Raw genomic sequence first — 25121 nt, forward strand, 5'->3', positions numbered from 1 at the left:
ACTGAGCAACAGCTAAAACATCGGTGCGCTGCCAGCGTGATTCCCGGAACCAAGCCGGAACACGGCACTGCGCCAGCCACAGCGAAGAGAATCGGTTCTAGCCCAGCCAAAACCAGGACAGTATCCACCCCTTATTCCGTACCATTCCCATCATGCCAGGTCACTCGATGTGCCACGACAGAAAGCTCATGCTGCACATCACCTACACAGCTATAGCTTGGGAACAGAGCCACCAGCATGGGAATCCACCCTTGCTTAGCCACATAGAAGTGCATCTGTGCTGCCTACAGAGTGCACTCTCAAGCGCCACCGAACCAAGCTCCCTAAGTGGAAATGTGCACATCCTGCTCCTATGGCTATGTGTTAGAACAGAAACAAGTAACTGGACATGTTCTACACAGGGAGTCCTCCGGAACCGTGCTGCCAACATGGATATCGTCACTTGCTTACACACGTCAAACTCCATCCCTGTAAAGCCTCACTGAACAGCACTGACGATCCTCAAAACAGCTCCCAAAGTGTGAACGTCCAAATTCTGATGCTAACAATACAGTAAGAAACAGAAAGCTGGTGCTGGGCATCACGTAAACATGGTGCCTTCCGCAACAAGGACACCAACATGGCAATCCACCTCTGCTTAGCCACCTAAACGTACACCTGTGTCTGACCGCACAGGGCAGCACTCTCAGACACCCCAGAAACCAGGTCCCTATGTGTGAATATCCATGCCCTGCTCCTAAGCCTCACGTCTTAGGACAGAAACAAATAGCTGGACATGTTCTACACGGAGAGCCCTCTGGAAGGGTGCCACCAACATGGATATCCTCTCTTACTTATCCCACACAGAACTCCAACCCTAAAGCCTCACGGGACACCACTATTCAGTGACCGAGACACCAGCTTCCTGAATGTGACCCTGATGCTAAGCCTAAGGTGCCAGGACAGAGAGATGGTGCTGGGCATCAGCTACAAACGGCGCTCCCTGCAACAGTGCCACCACCAGCGCAACCCACTGGGGTGTCAGCCCCCGCTCCTGTTTTGGTTTCTTTTTTCCCTTTCTTTTCTCTCCCCAGATTTTTTCCCATGTGTTTTTGTTCCACTCTTTTTAACCCCACGGTTATTTTATGCCCGCGTTTTCCCCCTTCCAGTTCCCCTCCTGCTCCCATTTTCACACACACACACACCCCACACACACCCCCCACTTTTTAATGATTTTTCCCCACCGGTTTCTTTTTTTTCTCTCCCTCCAGAGTTCTTCGGGGATTTTTTTTCTCCCCCCTGCCCCCTCGTGTTTTTTTCGGAGGTGGCTCTTGGGGTTTTTTTTTGGGGGGTTGGGGGGGTTATTTGTCGGTTTTTGTTTATTTTGAAGGTTTTCTTACTTCTGCTGGAGTTTTTTCCATGTGTTTTATGTTCCACGCTTTTTCCCCCAGGTTCGTAGGTTTTTATCCCAAGGATTCCCACACGCACCATTCCCTTCCCACTTGTTTCCCCACCCCCATTTTCCCTTCTGGTTGGTGCTTTCCCCACAGTTTTCCCCCTCCACTTTTTTTCCCCATCCCCCCCCCATTTTCCCCCCATTGGTTGGGGTTTCCCCACAAGGATGGGCATTTTTTGACACCTCCCCCTTTTTTTGACTCTTACCCTCCCTCCAGATTTCTGGCTTGCTGTTGGCTTTTAATAGGTGTTTTATCCTTGGGAGTTGCCCAGCAATTAATTAATTGACTTTGGCATTCAGCTGAAGGACATTTTTCATACCTGTGTTTAAATATTGATGCTAACAAGCCATCATACCCGTTCATAGATTTACAGATCCCTAAAGATAAGCAATAGGCATATTTTTTAATAAAGCCTAATCTTTTTGGCAAGAAGCATCGAGTCTGCCCGGTTGTGTAGCACTTGCAGCTTTTCCCTATCATTTTCCCTTCTGGTTGGTGCTTTCCCCACAGTTTTCCCCCTCCACTTTTTTTCCCCATTCCTCCCCCCCCCCCATTTTCTCCCCATTGGTTGGGGTTTCCCCACAAGGATGGGGATTTTTTGACACCTCCCCCTTTTTTTTCCTCTTACCCTCCCTCCCCACCCCCCCGGGGTTTCATTTGATTTTGGGGGGAGTTTGTTTTTAGTGATGGCTTTGAGTGAGGAATTTTTCTGCCATCCCCCCCCCCCCTTTTCTTTACTGGCCCTTTTCTTCCCAAGGTGGTGTGCGGCTTGGGTGCAGGTTTTGTTTGCTTGGGTCTGGTTTTCTGTTTTTTCCATGTTCCTTTTCCTTTCCTGGATTTTTTTTTTTCCCCACCTTTTTCTGTTCAACATTTTTTAACCCCCCCGAGTTTCCCCCCCACCATTTTTTTCTCTCCACCGGTTGGGGGGGGGGGGGGGAGTCCCCCTGCCTTTTTCTCCTCCCCTCCACACTTCCCCCCCCCGGCCCCCCCTTTCCCTCCCCCACGGGGTTGGGTTTTTTGGTTGGTTTTTCTTGTTCTTGGGGCTTTCTCCCTTCCCCTTCCTTTTCATTTGCTGGGTTTCCCCCAGGTTCGTGCTTTTTGTTTGTTTGGGGGTTTTTGTGGGGGGTGGTGTGGTTTTTGTGGGGTTTCTGGGATTGTGACGTTTTGCGTTTTCTTTCTGTTTCCCCCTCCCACAAAGATTTTTTGGGATTTGTTTTTTCTTTATTCCCTTTTTCCATTTTTTAAAAGTTAAAATTATTTTATTTATATTTTGCTGGAGTTTATCCATGGTTTTTATCAATGCATTTTATCCACTTCCCCCCCTTCCCCCTCGCACTTTTTTTCCCCCGTTCTGGCTGGTGCTGTTTTTCCACACAGTCCGTCGCTATCCCCCCACACCCCCCCCGGCACTTTTCCCCCCCTCTCCCTTCTCCCCACCAAATCTCCGCCTCCCCACCTTTTTTTTTTCCTCCCTGGTTGGTTGATTTCTTCCCCACGGTGTTGGGGTTTTTTTTGCGCGCCCCCCCTCCCCCTTTTTATTTTGGCTGGGATTTTGCTCCAAGTTGGTGTGGAATTTTGGGTGGAGTTTCTGTTTGTTTGGGTTTTGGTGGGGTTTTCCCCTTTTTTTTTTTCTTCTTTTTTCTGGTTTCTTTATTCCTGGATTTCCCCACACACACACACGTTTTTTTGCTCCACATTTTTTACCACCCCCCCCCCCCCCCAGTTTTTTCCCCTTTCCACCCCCGCTTTTTTATCTCCACCGGCTGCTGGGGGCTTTCTTTTTTCCCCGTTTCCTTCCTCCCCTTTTTTCCCCTCTCCTCCACACACCGCACCCCCCCCAACCCCCCCCCCCCCCCCCGGATTGGGGTTTTTGCCTGGTTTGGTTTCCCCTTTTTGTTTCCACAGGTTAGTGGCTTTGTTTTCCTTTTTTCCTTTGGTGAGGGGCTGGGGGTGGTGCGGTTTTCGTTGGTTTTAAGGTTTTTAAGGCTTTGTGACTTTTCCCCCAAAAGATTTTTTTGGCTTTTGCTTTATTCTTATTTTCTAGTTTATTAATATTTTATTTAAATTTTGCTGGATTTCATCCATATTTTTTGTTCCACTTTTTTCCACACACACACACCTCCCCCTCCCATTTTTCCCCTACCCTTTATTTTCCTTCTGGTTGGTGGGGTTTCCCACACTGCCTTTCCCCCAAACCGCTGCCCCACTTTTCTCCCCTGTCCCTTCGCCCCCCAAAACCTTTCCCGACTGGATGAGGGCTTTCCCTCAAAAAAAAAAAAAAGAAGGGGGAAACGGAATTTTTGGTTGATACGGGTGCAACGTATTCAGTTTTAAACAAAGCTTTAATGCCTTTGGGGACGATTATATGATGCTAAAAGGGGCGACTGGCCAAGGTGAAAAGGCTTATTTTTGTAAACTACTAAAATATCAATTGGGAAAACAATGGGGCATCCATAAGTTTTTGTATATGCCTAACTCCCCAAAAGCTCTTTTGGGGAGAGGTTTGTTAGAACACTTGGGAGCGACCATTACTTTCAAAGGAGGCGAGATCACCTTAAAAGTAAAGGACCAACAGTATATAGAGATGTTAAAAGCTTAATTTTATACAGATAAGCTCAAGGAGAGAAAACAGTCAGTCAGGATTAAACAATACCCCCTGAAGAGGGAAGATAGGGAAGGAATTTTTTCCAAATGACTGAGAATTTCCTACAGCTAGGACTGCTAAAAGAGTGCCAATCTGATTTTAACACCCCTATTTTACCTGTTTGTAAACCTTATGGGTAATACCGGGTGGTAATAGTAAATTCATACACTTTGCTAACATACTTAACATCAGAGCTAACTTGATTTACTGTTCTAGATTTGAAGGATGCTTTCTTTTGCCTCCCTCTCCACAAAGCCAGCCAGAAAATCTTTGCATTTGAATGGAAAAGCCCTAAGAGTAGGTGCAAAATCCAGCTCATGTGGATGGTGTTGCCTCAGGGATTTAAGAACAGTCCCACCCTGTTTGGAGAACAACTTTCAAAAGACTTACCCTGGGAAGCCCCACCGGAAGAAGTTACTGCAGTACATAGATGACATCCTAATAGCTACCCAGACAGAAGAGGCCTGTGTGGCCTGGACAGTATGACAGGATGGTGTAGATTGTGGATCTACCATCATGGACTAATTGTTAAGCCTCTATATGCACTACAACAAGAATCTTCAGTGACAAGAGAAGCGACTTAAGCCTTCCACCAATTAAAAACGCCTTGAGGTCGGCACCGGCCTTAGGACTCCCAGATGTGAGTAAACCATTCTTTCTTTTCTCCCAATAAGAAACAAGAAATTGCCTTAGGAATACTAGCACAGGACTTGGGCCTGTAAGCAATTGGACTCTGCAGCTGAAGGATGGCCTGGATGCCTCAGGGCCGTTGCAGCAGTTGTACTACCTTGGGGCAGAAAATGTGCTGGTGTCCCATACAGTGTCTGCAGTGCTGAAAGTGAAAGGCGGGCACTGGCTTTCCCCACAAAGGTTTCTGAAATATCAAGCCATCATGGTGGAGCAAGCCTCAGCAGAGACTACTGAGGCCACATATTCCAGTCGTCCGGATCTGAAAGATACCCCTTTAGACGACGCAGAAACCTGGTTTACTGGGAACAGCTATATCATCAGTGGAAAACGACATGCTGAAGTAATAGAATCCAGACCGTTACCCATAAACACCTCTGCACAGAAGGTGAAATTGATTGCTCTGACTAGAGCTCTGGAGCTGGCAAAAGGAAAAAACATAAATGTCTATACATGTGGAGGATTGGCTTGTCGAAAAAGGTCAAAAGGTCATGCTCCCATCAACAAGCTGAAACAAGACATCTGTGTAGAACATGGTGCAAACCTCTCATGCCAGATAATGAGGAAATGAAGGACACCGGCAAACACCAACATACTATGACCAATCACAGCCAAGGCCACTAAGTGATAAGTGCATGAGAAGGAGAATGGGGGGGGGGGGTGCACGGTGTAGCTGCAAAAATGTAGAAGCTATAAACCAATGATCTTGTAACATGTAAAAGCTATAAGCCAATGATCTCTGTATGCAAGGTATATAAGGATCCATCTGCTTAGCAATAAACTGAGACTTGTTGGTCATCATCTGATGAGCTCGTCTCCCGGCGGTTCCCACATATACAGACTCAAGATATGTATTCGGAGTTGTGCATGCACATGGTGCCGTTTGGAAGGAGAGGACTGTTGAATTCACGAGGAAAAAAAAAACATTAAACATGCACAAGAAATACTGAGACTGTTGGAAGAGGTCCAACTACCTGAGAATGTGGCAATTATGCACATCAAGGCACACCAGAAGGTGAGCTCAAAATTGGAGGAGGGAAATGAGCTGGCAGACAGAGAGGCAAAAGAAGCTGCAAAAGGTGAGATAACAATTGAAGGAGCTTTAATTCCTGATGGGAAAATTTCTCTAAAAGGTAAGCCAAACTATAATAAAGAAGATCAGAAATTAATTGTAGGTCAAGATGAAGGGTGGGCTAGTACACCACAGGGAAAGATAATTGTTCCCTCATCTTCGTTTGGTCCTTAGTAAAGAATGCACATCAAAACACACTGGGGAGTCGATATAAATATTTGATAAGCAAAATTATGCTATTATTCAACAGGTAACTCACCAGTGTGATCTCTGCCTCCAAACAAACCCCAAAAGTAATCCTAAACCCAAAATGGGTCAAATTGGGAGGGACAACAAACCAGGACAACAGAGGCAGATCAACTTTACAGAACTGCCAAGAAAAGGAGGATATAGATATTTGTTGGCACTAACGGATATCTTTTCAGATTGGCCAGAAGCCTTTCCAACTAGAACTGTGAAGGCCTGAGAAGAAACGCAATTGATACTAAGAACATATGCCTTGATACAGAATGAGGCACTTATCATTTTGAAATCCATCCAGACATTACTCAAAGGACTGTACTTGTATATTGTACTTGTATATATTGTGTATGTGTATGCTTAAGAACTGCTTGTGCTGTTGTGAGGATAATGATAATGAAATCATGACTGTTAAGGATCATTCTAGTTTTGTTTTTATAATTTTACTAAGATCACTGCGTGTGACTTTGCATATTCAGCACCAGTTATATCCCACCAACTGATAAAATCCAGACCTGATAAGAGGGGTCCAAACAGGCATCCATCATAATATGGAAGAAATAAGCAGAGTCTGCTGGTGACCTTGTGTTAGAACTCTGAAAAGAAGCAGCTGAATTGCTTCAATTTCTGTTTTTAAAGGAACGACTTACGGATGATGGGATTGATGGAGACAGTGGAGAAGATGCAGGTGAAGATGCCAATACAATGCAGGAGCCTGGATTCATGGCTTCTGCTTGGTCCTTTATCACAATGATACGCGGATTGACTCCACAACTCGTTCAAGTTGTAAAGTAGGTATGCTTTATTCAGCGCTGAGGTGCATGGGGATCGTTCCTCCAAAGCATGCACACCCAGGGTCGTTTTTCCTTTACATTTATTCCCTAACGCCTATACATATCCCCCTTCGTATTCTGTCCCCGCTTCGTATTATGATGAGCTAGAAGGTCCTTTGCGCCTGCGCAGTGCCCCCTCTGGTCATGGGCAGGGGTTGACTTTCTGTCCAGGCATTACAGCATACCTTATAATATAATACATAGGAGTCTCAGAAGACAGTCAGTTCTTCCTCACCATCTCTTCAAGATCAGGTTTATTTGCATATTGCCCATCACGATCCACATCCACGTTAATGGCTACCTGCTGTTGGCCTCACTCCTGCCTTAAGGGGAACCCATCCAGCTTGGTGTCTGTGTAAGAAAAAGGAAGAGCTGAAAAGCAATCTTTTGAATGGAACAAAAAGGTTTTTCTGCTATACCTGCTGCCTAAATACAAATGTCCAGACCCTGCTCCTAAGCCTAATGTGTTAGGAACGAAACAAAAATCTGGACGTGTTCCATAGAGGGAGCCCTCAGGAACAGTGCCACCAACAGGGATAAACTCACTTATGTACCCACCTAAAACTCCACCCGTGTGAAACTCCATCTGTGTAAATAAAGCCTCACTGGACACCACTCTCTGGTGACCGAGTCTTCAGCAGTCTATGTGCCAATGTCCAGACCCTGTTCCTAAGACTAATGTGCTAAGACAGAAACCAGGACCTGGGCATGTCCCGCAGATGGTGCATTCCAGAACAGCCCCTCCAACACGGATATCCTCACTCACTCACTCACTCACTCACTCACTCACTCACTCACTCACTCACTCACTCACTCACTCACACACCTAAAAGCCCATCTCTAAATTCTCACAGGACACCACTCTCCACTGAGATGCTTTGGGGGATGCTCCGGTGACCCCCTCGCGGACACACCGGGACCGGGCACCCCCGCCGCCTCCCCGCCACTTACCGGGGCGCTGTCGGACGGGCGCACCCCGAGGGCACGGACCCGGAGCCGCCGCTCCCCAGCAGCGCTCCCAGGCGGTGCAGCCGCTCCAGGGGCTCCTTCTCCTTCCCTGTGCGCCACACGCGGCCGCTACCGCTGCGAGCGGGGCCCCCGCCGGCCCCCACCGCCCGCTCCGCTCCGGGCCGAGCGGAGCCGTCCCCTCCCTTACCCGGCCGCGGCTCCGGGCGTGCACTCCCCGCCGGTGCCCCGGCCAGCGGCTCCACCCCCGCAGCAGCACCACGGGCACCTTGCCCGACCGCTCTCCCGGTGCCGCCGCGGGCACCCCCGCAGCCGCACCGCGCACCGGCGGCTCGGGGGTCCCGACGCCGAGCGACCGGGGCCGGGCGGAGCGGGGCCTGGGGGCGGGCCGGGGAGAGGCAGGGGGCGGTGCTGCCTCGCCAGACCCAGCGGCAGCGGCTCGGCCAGCGCCGCCACGGCCGGGAGCGGCAGAGCCGAGCGGAGCGGAGCGGAGCGGAGCGGAGCGGCGCGGAGAGCCCCGGCGGGAGGCCCCGGGGGCTGGGGAGAAGCGGGGGGCACGGACTCGGGGAGCGGCGGAGGGAGGGCTCCGAGCCGGCGAGAGCCAGCGGGATCATGCCCCCCCCGCCCGGCCGCAGCATCCCCGCGGCCGAACCGCGGCCGAGCCCCCCGCGAGGAGCCTGCTCCTCCCTTGAGCCCTTTTCCCTGCGGCCTCGCCTCTGCCCGGCGTGCCCCGGGCCCCGTCCCGCCCGCTCCCCCCGGTGAGCGCCGCCCTTGCTCCTCGCGGGCAAACCGCAGGCTCGTGTCGTCCCCCCCGTCTCGTAGGGCTGGATCCAGCCTCCCCCGTGCTGCTCTCGGGGGCTGCTCCTGGGCACCGCGGCTCGGGGAGCCCTTGGGGAACCTGCAGCGTCAGTCTCGCTGGGAGGCAAACCTCTGGGCCCCGCAGCAGCCGCCCTTGTGCTCCGCAGCACGCTCGCAGCATCCTTCATCCCGCAGTTCCGTAATAAAGGGATGGCTTCGTCACATCAAGTGCTTCCTTTTATTTCAGTCCGCATGGAAAACAAGCGAGATGCCCGCCTTCCCCACACTGCGCACTATTAACACAAACCCCGCCGGCTCAACGCTCGGCACCCAGGGGAGATGCAGCTTCCCGAGGGAGAGGTCTCCTCCGCACTGGTCACTCCAGGGCTCTCGCTCCTGGAATACCCCACGGTCACCGTGGTGGCCCGGTGACGATGGGCTTCTCCACTGCAACCACAACGGCTTTGTGCTGGCGGCAGCATCGTGCCCGTGGCCATTGGGCACCCAGGGATGCTCCGGCAGTCGCCGCACGGGGACCAGCCTCTGCCCAGCCGGCTCGGGGAGGTCCCTCACGGGCTGCTCTTCCTCTGCGCCTTTCGTCCGGAGCTGGAGCGTGCGAGGGGTCACAGCTCAGCCTGGGCAACGGAACAGGGCATCACGGCCACCTACGAGCAGCGGAGAGTGACCGACGTTCGCACGTCAGGGAATCGGGGAATCCCAGCCTGCTTTGGGGTAGGAGAGTCAAAGGCAGCCAAGTGGGATGGCACAATTGACGTTGCCGATGCATTGTCTCAATCCCTTTGGCAGCAGAGTGCAGGCCAGTTTGCTGATACTCGGAGGGCCGTCCAATACACTTGGAATCGAGTGCCGCAGGGATGGAAAGGCAGCCCTACCGTCTGCCATGGGCTGATCCAGAAAGTACTGCAACAGGGTGAAGCCCCACAACACCTGCAGTACCTTACACCGACACGGTGTGACACCGTTCAGCAGCAGCAGAAGCTTTTTAGACAGGGAGGAAAATAATCCAAAGCCTTCCCAAGACCGCTTTTGCCATAGGATGGAGCAAGGTCAAGGGACCTGACCAGGAGATTCAGGTTTGGGGAATAAAGCGGCAAGACGGACGTCAGCAGATCCGCACAGACGTGATCAGCAAGGGAACAGCAATGCCTCCACCAACCAGTAAGAAACAAACACGAGCTTTCTCAGGTGTTGTGGGGTCTGGAGAATGCACATCCCAAATTACAGTCCGGTTGTGAGCTTTCTCTATCATGCGACCCGCAAGAAGAATGATTTCGAATGGGGCTTAAGAGCCTGAGGGTTTGGGTCCCTTTTCCAATTGTGTGGTCAACACCTGCTTACCTACAAAGAGAGCCCAGATGCTTGGCTTCCCTACCCTCTAATTCCAGGCTGCCAGCTCCATTATCCCAGCATCGGAGCAGCCAGGACAGGGAGCGAGAGCTTCCCTCTGGTTCTGCCTCCTCCTCTCTTTCTAGCGCTGGCCCTGCGCCGTCCTCTGTCTCTACACGAGCTGACTTTCGTGTCCAGTTCTTCTCTGTACAGGGGCAACGGATAACGGCACAGATTGGTTCTTTGGTTCAGCCCAAGTGCCTGCTACCAGGGCTGGAGTGGCCGCCAGCGTCTGCTGTCAGGGCTGGAGCAGCAGCAGTGTCTGTCACCACGGCTGGAATGGCTGGAGTGCTGTTGCTGAGGCTGCAGTAGCCGCAGTGCTGGTTGCTGGGGCTGGGGTAGAAGCACTGCCTGCTGCTTTGCCATGAGATCCAGGGACCTTTTCTCCTTGAGGGTACTGGATAGTGCTGAGCAGGGCTCGGTGGGCAAGGGGCAGGCCCCAGCACGTTGTGCTGATTTTGCCTCTCTGGTATTGCCAGGACGATGCTTTTCCCAGCCAATCACAGAATCACAGAATCCCAAGGGTTGGAAGGGACCTAAAAAGATCATCTAGTCCAACCCCCCTGCAAGAGCAGGGTAACCTACAGTACATCACACAGGAACTTGTCCAGGCGGGCCTTGAATATCTCCAGTGTAGGAGACTCCACAACCCCCCTGGGCAACCTGTTCCAGTGCTCTGTCACTCTTACAGTAAAGAAGTTCTTCCTGATGTTAACGTGGAACTTCCTATGTTCCAGTTTACACCCATTGCCCCTTGTCCTATCACTGGGTATCACTGAAAAAAGCCTAGCTCCATCATCCTGACACCTACCCTTCACATATTTGTAAACATTGATGAGGTCACCCCTCAGTCTCCTCTTTTGCAAGCTAAAGAGACCCAGCTCCCTCAGCCTCTCCTCATAAGGGAGATGTTCCACTCCCTTAATCATCTTTGTGGCTCTGCGCTGGACTCCTTCAAGCAATTCCCTGTCCTTCTTGAACAGAGGGGCCCAGAACTGGACGCAATATTCCAGATGCGGCCTCACCAAGGCTGAGTAGAGGGGGAGGAGAACCTCTCTTGACCTACTAACCACTCCCTTTCTAATGCACCCTAAGATGCCATTTGCCTTCTTGGCCGCAAGAGCACATTGCTGGCTCATGGAGTAGTTCTCCTGGATTTTGCACTTGTTCAGGGGTGAAGTTCCACAGCGTTGCAGGGGCCCCTGGCCTAGGTACCTGCCCATACGATCCCACACACCCTGCTCCCGTAACTGTACAGCCTCGGGGAAAGATGTCTGGGGGTATGCTCACATCGTTGTTTACCCTTAAGCAAGACCTGAACCATACGCAGCAACACGCTGGTTCCCAGCAGAGGAGCAGGTTGGTTTCATGGGTATTCAAAGGACATTTGAAGTGTCTGAAATTCTGAAATGCTACCGTAAAGAGCCTGGTGGGGAGGTGGAAGATGTGGGGGGACGTCTCCCCCATAGGTTGGTCCTCCGAGGAGAAAAAGCAGGAGGTACAGTTATTAATAGTTCCCACAACGTGGATTGCAAAGTCCAGGGGGGATGACAATGCTGAGAGCACAGACCAGATTGACAGTGTCTAGTACAAAGATGCCAGCACTATTCTTAATACCAAGACACAAACACGGCTCTTTAAACCATAAGATTTATTATCACTATAAACATCGAGAATGTTATAAATAACAATAAATTTATTAATAAAGCTATAAATAACATACAAATTTATGAATAGAGCTATAAAGAACAATTTTATTAAGAAAGCTATAAAACCCCTACGAATTTGTGAAGAAAGATATAAATAACAATAAATTTATTAAGAAAGCTATAAAAAACATACAAATTTGCAAAGAAAGATACAAATAACAATAAATTTATTAAGAAAGCAATAAAAAACATACAAATTTGTGAAGATATAAATAACATACAAATTTATGAATAGAGCTGTAAATAACAGTAAATTTATTAAGGAAGCTATAAATAACATACAAATTTTTGAATAGAGCTGTAAATAACAATAAATTTATTAATAAAGCAATAACAAATTTATGAACAGAGCTATAAGTAACAATAAATTTACTAATAAAACTATAAATAACCCATAAATTTATTAATAAAGCTATACATAACATCCAAATTTATGAATATAGCTATAACAATAATTTATTAAGAAAGCTATAAAAACAAATTTATGAATAGAGCTGTAAATAACAATAAATTTATTAAGAAACTATAAATAACATACAGATTTGTGAAGAAAACTATAAATAACAATAAATTTATTAATAAAGATATAAATAACAAATTTTTGAATAGAGCTATATATAACAATAAATTTATTAATAAAGCTATAACATACAAATTTATGAACACAGCTATAAGCAACAATACATTTACTAATAAAGCTATAAATAACATAAATTTATTAAGATATAAATAACATACGAATTTATGAAGAGCTTTAAATAACAAGAAATTTATTAAAAAAGCTATAAATAACATACTAATTTATGAATAGTGCTATAAAGAACAATAAATTTATTAAGAAAGCTATAAAAAACATACAAATTTGTGAAGAAAGATATAAATAACAATAAATTTAATAAAGCTATAAATAACATACAAATTTATGAATCGAGCTATAAATAACAATAAATTTATTAATAAAGCTATAAATAACATATAAATTTATGAATCGTGCTATAAATAACAATTTATTAATAAAGCTATGAATAACATACAGATTTATGAATCAAGCTATAAATAACAATGAATTTATTAAAGCTATAAAATACAAATTTATTAATAGAGCCATAAAAAACATATAAATTTGTGAAGAAAGCTATAATGATAAATTTACTAATGAATCTATAAATAACATACAAATTTGTGAAGAAAGCTGTAAATAACATTTATTAATAAAGCTATAAGTAACATTCAAATTTATGGACAGAGGTATAAATAACAATAAATTTATTAATAAAGCTATAAACAACACAGACATTTATGAATAAAGCTATTAATAAAATACACATTTATTAATAAAGCTATAAATAACATAAATTTATAAAGATATAATTTACAAAATTCTGAATAAAGTTATAAATAACGTATAAATTTATTAATAAAGCTATAAATAGCATATAAATTTATGAATCGTGCTATAAATATAAATTTCTTAATAACACTATAAATAACTTAATTTATTAATAAAGCTATAAAGACCACAGAAATCTATTAATAAAGCTATGAATAAAATACATATTTATTAATAAAGCTATAAATAACATAAGGATATAATTTACAAAATTATGAATAAAGTTATAAATAACATATAAATTTATTAATAAAGCTAAAAATAGCAAATTTATGAATAACACTATAAATAACATAAATTTATTAATAAAGCTAAAAAGAACACAGAAATCTATTAATAAAGCTATGAATAAAATACACATTAATAAAGCTGTAACATATAAAGATATAATTTACAAAATTATGAATAAAGTTATAAATAACGTATAAATTTATTAATGAAGCTAAAAATAGCAAATTTATGAATAACACTATAAATAACATAAATTTATTAATAAAGCTATAAACAACACAGAAATTTATGAATAAAGCTATGACTAAAATACACATTTATTAATAAAGCTATAAATAACATATAAATTTATAAAGATATAATTTACAAAATTATGAATAAAGTTATAAATAACGTATAAATTTATTAATAAATCTAAAAAATAGCATACAAATTTATGAATAATGCTATAAATAACAATAAATTTATTAATAAAGCTATAAAGAACACAGAAATCTATTAATAAAGCTATGAATAAAATACACATTTATTAATAAAGCTATAAATAACATAAATAAGGATATAATTTAAAAAAATATGAATAAACTTATAAATAATGTATAAATTTATTAATAAAGCTAAAAATAGCAAATTTATGAATAACACTATAAATAACATAAATTTATTAATAAAGCTAAAAAGAACACAGAAATCTATTAATAAAGCTATGAATAAAATACACATCAATAAAGCTGTAAAATATAAAGATATAATTTACAAAATTATGAATAAAGTTATAAATAACGTATAAATTTATTAATAAAGCTAAAAATAGCAAATTTATGAATAACACTATAAATAACATAAATTTATTAATAAAGCTATAAACAACACCGAAATTTATGAATAAAGCTATGACTAAAATACACATTTATTAATAAAGCTATAAATAACATATAAATTTATAAAGATATAATTTACAAAATTACGAATAAAGTTATAAATAACGTATAAATTTATTAATAAAGCTAAAAATAGCAAATTTATGAATAACACTATAAATAACATAAATTTATTAATAAAGCTATAAACAACACATGAATTTTTTAATAAAGCCATAAATAACATACAAATGTATGAATAAAGCTATAAATAACAAATTTATAAATAAAGCTAAAAATAACAAATCTGTAAATAATATACAAATTTATGAATAAAGCTATAAATAATGTCTAAGTTTATTAATAAAGCTTAAAATAACAAATTTATGAATAACCCTATAATATAAATTTATTAATAAAGCGATAAATAATGTATAAATTTATTGATAAAGCTTAAAATAAAATATTTATGAATAACCCTATAAATAATATAAATTTATTAATAAAGCTATTAATAACACATTTTTAATAAAGCCATAAATACCATACACATATATGAATAAAGCTATGAATAACCTACAAATTTATGAATAATGCTATGAATAACATATAAATTTATGAATAAAGCTATAAATAACAAATTTATGAATGAAGCTATAAATAACATACACATTAGTGAAGCTATTAATAACATACAGATTTATGAATAATGCTATAAATAAGATAAAAAATTATGAGTAAAACCAGAAATACCATAAAAATTTATGAATAAAGCTATAACAAATTTATGAATGCAGCTATAAATAACATAGAAATTTATAAATAAAGCTAAAGATAACAAATCGATAAATAACATAAAAAATAATAAAGCTATAAATTACAAATTTATGAATGAAGCTATAAATAACATACAAATTTATGAAGCTATCAATAAGATAAAAAATTATTAATAATGCTATAAATAACATACAGATTTATGAATAATGCAATAAATAACACATAAATTTATGAATAAAGCTATAAATAATGTATACGTTTATTACTAAAGCTTAAAATAACAAATTTATGAATAACCCTATACTATAAATTTATTAATAAAGCTATAAATAAAGTATAAATTTATTGATAAAGCTTAAAATAAAATATTTATGAATAACCCTATAAATAATATAAATTTATTAATAAAGCTATTAATAACACATTTTTTAATAAAGCCATAAATACCATACACATATATGAATAAAGCTATGAATAACCTACAAATTTATGAATAATGCTATAAATAACATAAAAATTTATGAGTAAAGCCAGAAATACCATAAAAATTTATGAATAAAGCTATAACAAATTTATGAATGCAGCTATAAATAACATATAAATGTATAAATAAAGCTAAAGATAACAAATCTATAAATAACATAAAAAAATTAATAAAGCTATAAATTACAAATTTATGAATGAAGCTATAAATTACATACAAATTTATGAAGCTATCAATAAGATAAAAAATTATGAATAATGCTATAAATAACATACAGATTTATGAATAATGCTATAAATAACACATAAATTTATGAATAAAGCTATAAATAACATACGAATTTAGGAATAAAGCTATCAATAACACACAAGTTGATGAATAAAGCTATAAACAACACACAAATTGATGAATAAAGCCATCAGTAACACACGAATTGATGACTAAAGCTATCAGTAACTTCAAAGTCCGGAAACAGAAGAGGCGTGACCCTGAACCCAGGCCCCAGTTCCGTGCCCAGCACTGCTGCCGCACTCGCAGGAGGGAACCAGCCGGCAGCTGCTCCACGTGTTCACCGCTCCTCACTCTGGCGTCTTCCTCCAGAAGCAGCCCCGCTTACAGGCTCCACCTTCCGGCTCGTGGGGGTCTAGGAAGCAAACGACACCCAGGAAGCATCAGGCCTTGCCTGCGGCTCACCTGGCAGCACGCGCAGCAACTGTGCTGCCATCGGGGACAGTCCGACCTGGCCAAAGGCGGCCTGCCACTTGGGAATCTGAGGGTGCTTTTCTCCTGTGTTTCAGCACACGTACCAGCAGGCTGCTCTGAAACGTCTTTAGTGAGCTGAGCCAGAAAGGTTGGACTCGTGCACTCACTTTGGCAGCGTGCGGGGCTTTTCCCCTCTTACTTCAACGGTCACCTCATTCGTCAGTGCTCCCTTTGTGGCACTCTCACCCTCCAGCAAACATACCCGCAGCCTGCATCTCAGTGCCGTGCAGGGCTCTGACACAACTCCCGCAGCTTCAGCTTTTACTGACTGATAGAATTTATTCCCTTCTCCCCCCAGGAGTCCTCGGCACCAGCTTATCTATAGAAGCCTGTCGGGAGGTACGCTAAGAGCTCGTACGAGTGTAATGGTTGAACTGAAGGCCCGGTGAGGTACTTACACTGCAGACAGTAACTCAGCTCTTGTGATCTCCCCTTCCTGGAAGAGTTTCAGAGCAGCTGTCTTGGCCACCTCTAACAAACGCAGGATCTCTTACCAGGGACTTACCCTGCTGTGAGCTCTGTCTTCTCTTCCTGCACTGACGTTTTGCAGGGGATCCTGGCTCTTCTGCAGCTTTCTTCGCCGCCTCGGTTCCTGATGGCAGCTCTCTCTCTTCCGTCAGAGATCCGCATTCTACACTCGCATTCTCCTTTGAATAAACACACCAAAACCGAAATAAACCCAAAGATCACGCGATAGCTTCCCAGGGAGTTTTACCTCCATTTAGCACTTACGTGCTCTGCACTGAACAGTGCTTCCACAACAGCCATTTCGGACTGGTGAGCTGGGGTGGGATCCAGTCCTTCTCCCCGTTCTTCAGGGGCTCCCTGTGTGGTCACAGAGTCTTGCGCCGTTTCAGCAGCAGCGGCGCTTTCTATGGCCGCATTGAGGTAGCTTTCAAGCAGCTCTCCATCCCAGCTTTCCGCAGGCTCCGGTGTCACCACATCAGCGCTGCGTGATGCACACATCTCATTGAAAATCTCAAACACATCTTGGTAACTGAATTCCGGCAACTTCTCCTCGCCCTCAGATGCATGATGTGCCCCATCAGAGGGCGGGCATTCAGCTGCAGAAGGTGGCTGCACGTCAGGACTCTGCGAGAAACAAAATACAGGGAATTGCTAGATCCAAAAATCACAACCATTTTCAGTCAGGGCTGACAGATTTTCCCACTTCTGAGGACCGTGCAAGTGCTTACTGATGATGAGGACACAAGCAGGGCAGGATGATCAAGGCTGTAGCTGGCTGCATCCCTCAGCAGGACCTCGGGGAAGTGCCTGCCCCAGAGCACACACGAGGTAAACTGATTCTTGGCCAGAGCTCAGTGAGATCCACAGCCAAAGCACTGTCTTCTGTACCACCCGCACAGCCCCTGCCACCCTGCTCCCGGAGAAGTGATCGAGGCTACACTAAGGCTCGGAAATCTCAAGCCCGTTTGATCCCTTCTGCACACTGCTCCTGTTGTCCTGCTCAGAGGCAGTCAGGCACTGACCTGGCACCACTGGCTTACACCCCTGCTTGCCTTTGGACTGCTCACACGCAGGGGACCTTCCACCAACCTCTGCCCAGATGCACCAGCACCTTTTGACCGGCAGTTCCCTGCCTGCGGCTGCACAATCCAAGCAACCGCTAACCAGGAAGTGGTTAACCAGGAAGCTACCAGGCCACTTACTGGTTAAGTAACCAGCCCATCTCTTCTGACTCTCCGTGGGACTTGCTTCTCCAAGGAAGACCCTTTCGACCGTGTATTTCTATCACCTTTCAATCTAGACACACCGCCACCCCCTGACGACTCCTTTGGGACCATGTGCTATCCCAGACACTGATCTCAGCCTTCTGACATCGGAACTGATGTGACTGTGACTTCCCATCACTCACACTGATCCTCATGTGCTGGAGGGAAAAGCAGCTCACGATGGAAGAGAGAGGACAAGGATGCACCGCGTGGAAAATAAACACCAGCCTATCGATGGCACGACTGGCTGTTGGCTATTTCTAGCCTCACAGCAACGTTACCCTGGCCATAACCTCCCCAGCTTGGGTAAGCTCATATTAAAACAGGAAAACACGCAAAAAGGACAAAAGGTCGGTATTTGCAAGACAAGAAACTGGACAATCAGGCTTGCACAGGTCAACCCTTTTTCAGCACACACCAGCAGAGCTTGCTTTGCTTATCCCCTGTGAGGAAAAAAAGTAACTCCATGCTGCTGGAATGCGAAAGGAAGCCCTGGCATGTTTACTGAGGCTCTTTTGGTATTGCATAAGGCAGGCCACCCAGTGAGGGGCAATTTCCACCAGAATTCTAGAAAGCCTTGACAGGAAGCACTGGAGCTCTCCTAGATAGGGTATCTCTGAGCTGGGGCCAATTCCAAAAGTCAGCTTGGTTCTTCTCATGCATCCAATGAAACTCAGGACTGCCACAAGCTGTCTGGGGCACAGAAGTGGAGCTGATTCCCAGTATCATAACATTAAAGAATCCCATTTTGTGCAGGCAAGGGCTTTCTTCAAAGACAAACGGAGACTCAGGAACTAAAGCGAATTATGGTGAAGTCAAACATAACACTTTTACGGGAAAAAACCCTCCGCCGATGAGGACACCCGCTATGCCGCTGCCCTGAAACCTTACCTGCATTACAGCACCGCCCCTTTCGTGTTTCAAAGCGGTGCTTTGGAATGGGCATTGGCAAACCACGTTACTTTCCCTTTCCAAAGCAGAGCAGTCCCAAAGTCCTCTCCTTCCTGCCGCAAGCCCAGAACCCTGCGGTCCATGCACGGGGTCTCCTCCCTTCCCCCTGCTCTCTGTGCGCTGCACTCACCTGCACAAAGCCGCAGTCGGTGGACGCCGCAGCACTGGCGCTGACAGTCAGAGGCCCTCCCTGGGCAGGGGGCAAACACTGCAGGGTGGCTGCAAAATTCAAACACAGGGATCAGACTGACAGAACCGGTGCCCAGTGTGCACAGTTCTGTTGCTTACTTGCATTAAACACTGCAGTAACCACTCCGTAAGATAACTCCCTGAAATGGATTATGACCTCCCCACTGACTGAGAGACTGAGCTCTCCACCTTAAAACATATTTCTTCTGAAGTATGTAGACACAGATCAAACATACGTCTTGTAGAATTAACCAACACACACACACACAGAAACTTCCTATTCACTCTATCTTAATATCACCTTTTGGATTTGGCTGCTTGACTGTCTCAACACACCACACCACAGAAAGGGGACTCACACAGGAAGGGCCTGCATGTTCACACACACACTGGAATGAAAACGGGATCTTATTCCAAAAAGCAGCTCCGCAGATGAAGCAGTTTCTGCGGGTCTCAGGTTTTGGTGACACGCAGAGAGAACGTACAAGGAAAGGCACTGCTGGCAGGACAGACAATCTTTAAAATTTGCAGTCCTTCCGGGCGAGAGAGAAATCCTTGATGAGATCAAATCTAGGCCCATGTTCACAGGAATTAAATGGTACGAGTGTGACTTGAGACGGCCACGTGATCAGACCCGTTTCTTTGCAATGCCTGACACCTCCGCGGGATTCCTCACGAGACAGTTGCTACGATAACCGATACGGATTTGAGTACCTAAACCTAGTGCCCTTTGTCATACGAAATCTGTGAACTTTTGTCCAGTTTGGAGCAACATACACAAGAGCTAAACAACATGGAGCGAGCTAGTGGACATCCTTCCACAGCAGCGCGAGACACGTGTCTGACTCCTGTTACTTCAAAAGCTCATGTTCAGCAACCTTAGGGTGAAATCTGGACATCTTTCAGAAGAACAGTCTGTGGCCTGCAAACATATTACAGTTCTGTGCAGTGCCAAAAATCTAAGGATACCTGGGCTTCACTCCCTGGGAACGCCAAAGGACGTGGACAAACCCAAGAAAACCACCAAAGAAACTTAAAGGGCTACTGTAAAAACAGTGCAAGAGAGCAAAGGAGAGATTGGCTGTAACCTGCTGGAGTCATCCTAAGGAAACAAACACGCAGTACAAAGAGCCTAGTTTCTAAGAGAAGAAAAGGAAAAACCCAAAGGGAAAAAGTGCTTGTGAAACAGAAGGCAAGTGTAAAACAGAATGTCCAGATCACAGGCTATAAGAAGCCACAAGTAAAGTAGAAATTGCACAACTCTTGCACTTCGTAGAGCTTACAGTGAAAGCAGCTCGTGAATCAAACGCGCTGTAATGCCTGTGCATCAAGGGGAGGAGAGCAAACATAACCGTGTAGCAGCCCAGACTGGTGACCAGTTCTGAACGGGTCTCAAGTGCAGAATGGTGCACAGAAAGAAAGGTTTGCACTCACAACACCTTTTCTTGGGTTTTTTTGCCAGCTGCAGCAGTGCCTGATCTAACAGCAAGAAAAACTGCACCTGTGGAAACCCCACTGATGAGCTCAGCCGGCAAAGGGAAAGGGGCCAATTCATTTGTAGTACTTCAAGTCTTCCAGGCGAATCAGGATTCCACACACACCTGCTTCACCCACACGCTGTTGTCCTTCCCTGCTCATTGCAGAGAAGGCGTTTCTAAGCTCTTCTGTCTCTGATACAGTTCACCTCATCAGAGCCAGAAGAAAGGAGCAGCTAAAGCACATTCTGTCACCGGCTGGTAGCAAGTAACGGACAGGGAGCACACATCTCACTGCAAGCACGCACGTCAGGTACACACACAGTGACAGAGCACTGGGGAAAAACATTTCATGCATCACTTTGCGGTAACTTCCCGAGCAGCAAGGGGAGAACTTTTGCCGTACGTGTTGGATCCGGGCCTGGCAAGCACTGCCCTGGAGACGCGCAGCTGCCGGGTTCTGGAAGGGAAGCAGCAGCTGGAGCCCCTCGCTGAAGCGGCAGAAGCGAGAACACGGTGTGGAGGGTGTACGTGACCTCGGTGGAACACCGGTGGAGGACGGGAAAGGGAGCCCCTGGGCCTGGGAAAGCTGCGGAAGCCCCGTGCCCTGGCAGCGACCCAACAGAACCCTGCCACGGTCTGGAAGGGACTGGGCGCTGCTGGGAAGTCGTTGCCTGGAAAGCAGGGGGGTACAGGCAGGAGGCCGCTCTGTTGGAGTAAGGGAAGAAGCTGGCTGGACGGCAAGGTTGAGGAGCCTGTCCTGCAGTCACCAGTCCTGCAAAACAAAGGGAAACGAGGACTAAGGGAAGGAGTTTTCACTAGCCCTGAAAGGCAGGATGAGGAGCCAAGGCTCCACGACGTTCCCTGGGAAGACCACCTTTGCTCCAATGCTCTTAATCCAACAACAGACTCTATTCTTACACCTAAACATACAGTAACTGCTGTAGCAGTACCACCTGAACACACAGGAACATCAGTGCTGTGCCAACACACAGTCATCTCTGGAGCATTCAGTCTCCTGAAGCCCTCAGGAGCAAGGGATCGCTACCTAGAAATGTGCTCTTGTAAATCAAAACGGGCAGGAGCTGACTAAACGGGCACGAGTCATTTAGGAAGTGCTGTGCGTTACAGCAGGCAGCGAGTTGAAATGAAAGGGGAATCGTTAAGCAGGGCTCTACCAAGCTCCAGCGCTGACAGCACACGGGCAGCCAAGGCAAGGGCAACGTCCAAATCCTAAACGAGACTCTGAGAGCCCCTCATCACAAGTCTGTCAGTTTGTCAAGGAAAACAAACCCAGAGCCAGCTTTTTTCCAGGTAGCTCACCCGGTTCAGTTACTGTTTCACGAAGCGGTACCTGCCCTCAGAGCGTTACCCATCGCTTCACGCAGATTTAACGACAGCTTTTGGAGCAACCCCTCAAGGAGAAGTAGCGTTCACCTGGCAGGGCCGTGCCCGCTCCACAGAGACGGGGTGAGGGTGCTCTTACTGCAGCCCCCGACAGAGGCCCTCTCGCAGCAGACTGAAGCACACGCGAACCCCGCTCCCCGTGCCTGCTGGCAGCACATCTCCCTGCGCCAACAGCAACGGCTTTCCCGCAGCGGCGGCGCTGAGCGGCCGCCAGCAAGGTCCGGCAGCCCTGCTCCCTGCGGGGGTGGCGCTCTACGAAGCCCCCAGCCCCCAGTGCTTCTCGGCCCGCAGCCCGGGGCCACCCCAGCTCACCGGGCCTGGCAGCCTCGCCGAGCGCCGAGGGCGGGCGCTGGGAGCGCTGGGGCGGGCGGCTGGGCAGCTCCGGGCCGGCCGCCAGCTTCGCCTTGTTGGCCCTCGTCAGGCGCTTGAGGCGCACGAGGAGCTCGGGGCGGTCGCGGCGGAAATGGGGGCTGTGGAAGTGCAGCAGGGGCCCGGCGGAGCTGCCGCCGTCGCCCCCCGCCGGGTCCTGCAGGGGCCCGGGCCCCGGCCCCGGCCCCAGCTTGCGGAACCCGTACAGGTTCAGCTGCCGGATGAAGCTGGCGAAGTTCCTGGTCTTGAAGAAGTCGGCGCCCAGCGCCGCCCCCTCGCCGGCCGGCTCCGCGCCCAGCAGCTCTCGCTCGAAGAGCCGCTGGTCGATGAGCAGCCCCTCGCCACGGGCATCCCAGCGCACGGAGCCGCAGCGCGGGCTGTTCACCAGCTGCCAGAGCTTGGCCGGGAAGTGGCTGGGGTTGACAGCGCCGGGCAGCCGCTGGCCCTCCATGGCGCTCCCCGACAACGGACGCCCCGGCCGCTCGCGCTCCACCGGCCGCCGGGCAACGCCCGGCCCCATCGGCCCGCGCTGGGGGAGCGACACCGGCCCGCGGCCGGCTTCAGCCCGCGCTGCCCGCCGGGGCCGGCCCCGCCACCCCCTCGCCTCGGCACGGCCGCACCCGCAGCCCCGCCAGAGCCCGCCGGGCCCGCGGCGGCTCCCCGCTCCCCCAGCCCCGCCGCTGCCCTCGCCCGCTCCCCGCTCCCTCAGCCCCAACAACGGAACCATGACAAGAACTTAAAAACCCGACCTGCAGCAACGAGAGGAAAGCTCAAACCTCGTCGCTGCGAACAGCTCTCCAGCAAACTGCTCCTCTAGAGCTGGGCAGGGAACGGGGAACACGAACCAGCAGCGATGCACAATGCTCAGCACCCCATCAGCGATCCCCAGCCGGACCCGAGCGGCCATCTGCGCCTTCCGGGTGTCTCCCCCCAGTGTCTGTACCAGGTGTCCTGGCTCTGCTTCCTCGTGGCTTCCCGTGCCCTCCCTCACTGGCAGAGCAGGAGAGACTGGAAAGCCCTTGCTCAGCCGAAGTGCTACTGAGCAACAGCTAAAACATCGGTGCGCTGCCAGCGTGATTCCCGGAACCAAGCCGGAACACGGCACTGCGCCAGCCACAGCGAAGAGAATCGGTTCTAGCCCAGCCAAAACCAGGACAGTATCCACCCCTTATTCCGTACCATTCCCATCATGCCAGGTCACTCGATGTGCCACGACAGAAAGCTCATGCTGCACATCACCTACACAGCTATAGCTTGGGAACAGAGCCACCAGCATGGGAATCCACCCTTGCTTAGCCACATAGAAGTGCATCTGTGCTGCCTACAGAGTGCACTCTCAAGCGCCACCGAACCAAGCTCCCTAAGTGGAAATGTGCACATCCTGCTCCTATGGCTATGTGTTAGAACAGAAACAAGTAACTGGACATGTTCTACACAGGGAGTCCTCCGGAACCGTGCTGCCAACATGGATATCGTCACTTGCTTACACACGTCAAACTCCATCCCTGTAAAGCCTCACTGAACAGCACTGACGATCCTCAAAACAGCTCCCAAAGTGTGAACGTCCAAATTCTGATGCTAACAATACAGTAAGAAACAGAAAGCTGGTGCTGGGCATCACGTAAACATGGTGCCTTCCGCAACAAGGACACCAACATGGCAATCCACCTCTGCTTAGCCACCTAAACGTACACCTGTGTCTGACCGCACAGGGCAGCACTCTCAGACACCCCAGAAACCAGGTCCCTATGTGTGAATATCCATGCCCTGCTCCTAAGCCTCATGTCTTAGGACAGAAACAAATAGCTGGACATGTTCTACACGGAGAGCCCTCTGGAAGGGTGCCACCAACATGGATATCCTCTCTTACTTATCCCACACAGAACTCCATCCCTAAAGCCTCACGGGACACCACTATTCAGTGACCGAGACACCAGCTCCCTGAATGTGACCCTGATGCTAAGCCTAAGTTGCCAGGACAGAGAGATGGTGCTGGGCATCAGCTACAAATAGCGCTCCCTGCAACAGTGCCACCACCAGCGCAACCCACTGGGGTGTCAGCCCCCGCTCCTGTTTTGGTTTCTTTTTTCCCTTTCTTTTCTCTCCCCAGATTTTTTCCCATGTGTTTTTGTTCCACTCTTTTTAACCCCACGGTTATTTTATCCCCGCGTTTTCCCCCTTCCAGTTCCCCTCCAGCTCCCATTTTCACACACACACACACCACTTTTTAATGATTTTTCCCCACAGGTTTCTTTTTTTTCTCTCCCTCCAGAGTTCTTCGGGGATTTTTTTTCTCCCCCCTGCCCCCTCGTGTTTTTTTCGGAGGTGGCTCTTGGGTTTTTTTTTAGGGGGGTGGGGGGGTTATTTGTCGGTTTTTGTTTATTTCGAAGGTTTTCTTACTTCTGCTGGAGTTTTTTCCATGGTGTTTTTTGTTCCACGCTTTTTTGCCCTACTTCCCCACCCCCATCCCCCCCATTTTCCTCCCTCCCCCTTTCTCTCTCCCACTGTTTCCCCCATGTTCGTAGGTTTCTATCCCAAGGTTTCCCACACGCACCATTCCCTTCCCACTTGTTTCCCCACCCCCATTTTCCCTTCTGGTTGGTGCTTTCCCCACAGTTTTCCCCCTCCACTTTTTTTCCCCATTCCCCCCCCCCCCCCCATTTTCCCCCCATTGGTTGGGGTTTCCCCACAAGGATGGGGA

General features: G+C 46.9%; 2 protein-coding genes across 2 annotated transcripts in view; one reads left to right on the forward strand and one right to left on the reverse strand.

Moving 5' to 3' along the window:
* Positions 1–25121, forward strand: part of LOC136014912 (U6 snRNA-associated Sm-like protein LSm5) — a 259793-nt gene that overhangs the window by 169426 nt on the left and 65246 nt on the right. The gene's annotated exons all lie outside the window — the stretch shown is intronic.
* On the reverse strand, positions 16113–22940 carry LOC136015936 (heat shock factor protein 5-like). The gene is made up of 7 exons (XM_065682585.1): positions 22364–22940; positions 21051–21419; positions 19111–19199; positions 17029–17388; positions 16802–16943; positions 16228–16320; positions 16113–16177 (listed from the first exon to the last, which is right to left on the reverse strand). Exons 1-7 carry the CDS (start codon positions 22938–22940, stop codon positions 16113–16115), a joined length of 1695 nt encoding a protein of 564 aa, XP_065538657.1.

The sequence above is a fragment of the Lathamus discolor genome, chromosome 5 (genome assembly GCF_037157495.1).
Source record: "Lathamus discolor isolate bLatDis1 chromosome 5, bLatDis1.hap1, whole genome shotgun sequence".
Lineage (NCBI taxonomy): Eukaryota > Metazoa > Chordata > Aves > Psittaciformes > Psittacidae > Lathamus > Lathamus discolor.

Coding starts and splice junctions, on each gene's coding strand:
- LOC136015936 (XM_065682585.1), bottom strand. CDS start 22,940: ATGGGGCCGGGCGTTGCCCGGCGGCCGGTGGAGCGCGAGCGGCCGGGG. Junction 19,200..21,050: donor GCCAGGCCCGGATCCAACAC/GTACGGCAAAAG, acceptor TGAATTTTGCAG/CCACCCTGCAGTGTTTGCCC. Junction 17,389..19,110: donor CCGACTGCGGCTTTGTGCAG/GTGAGTGCAGCG, acceptor TGTTTCTCGCAG/AGTCCTGACGTGCAGCCACC.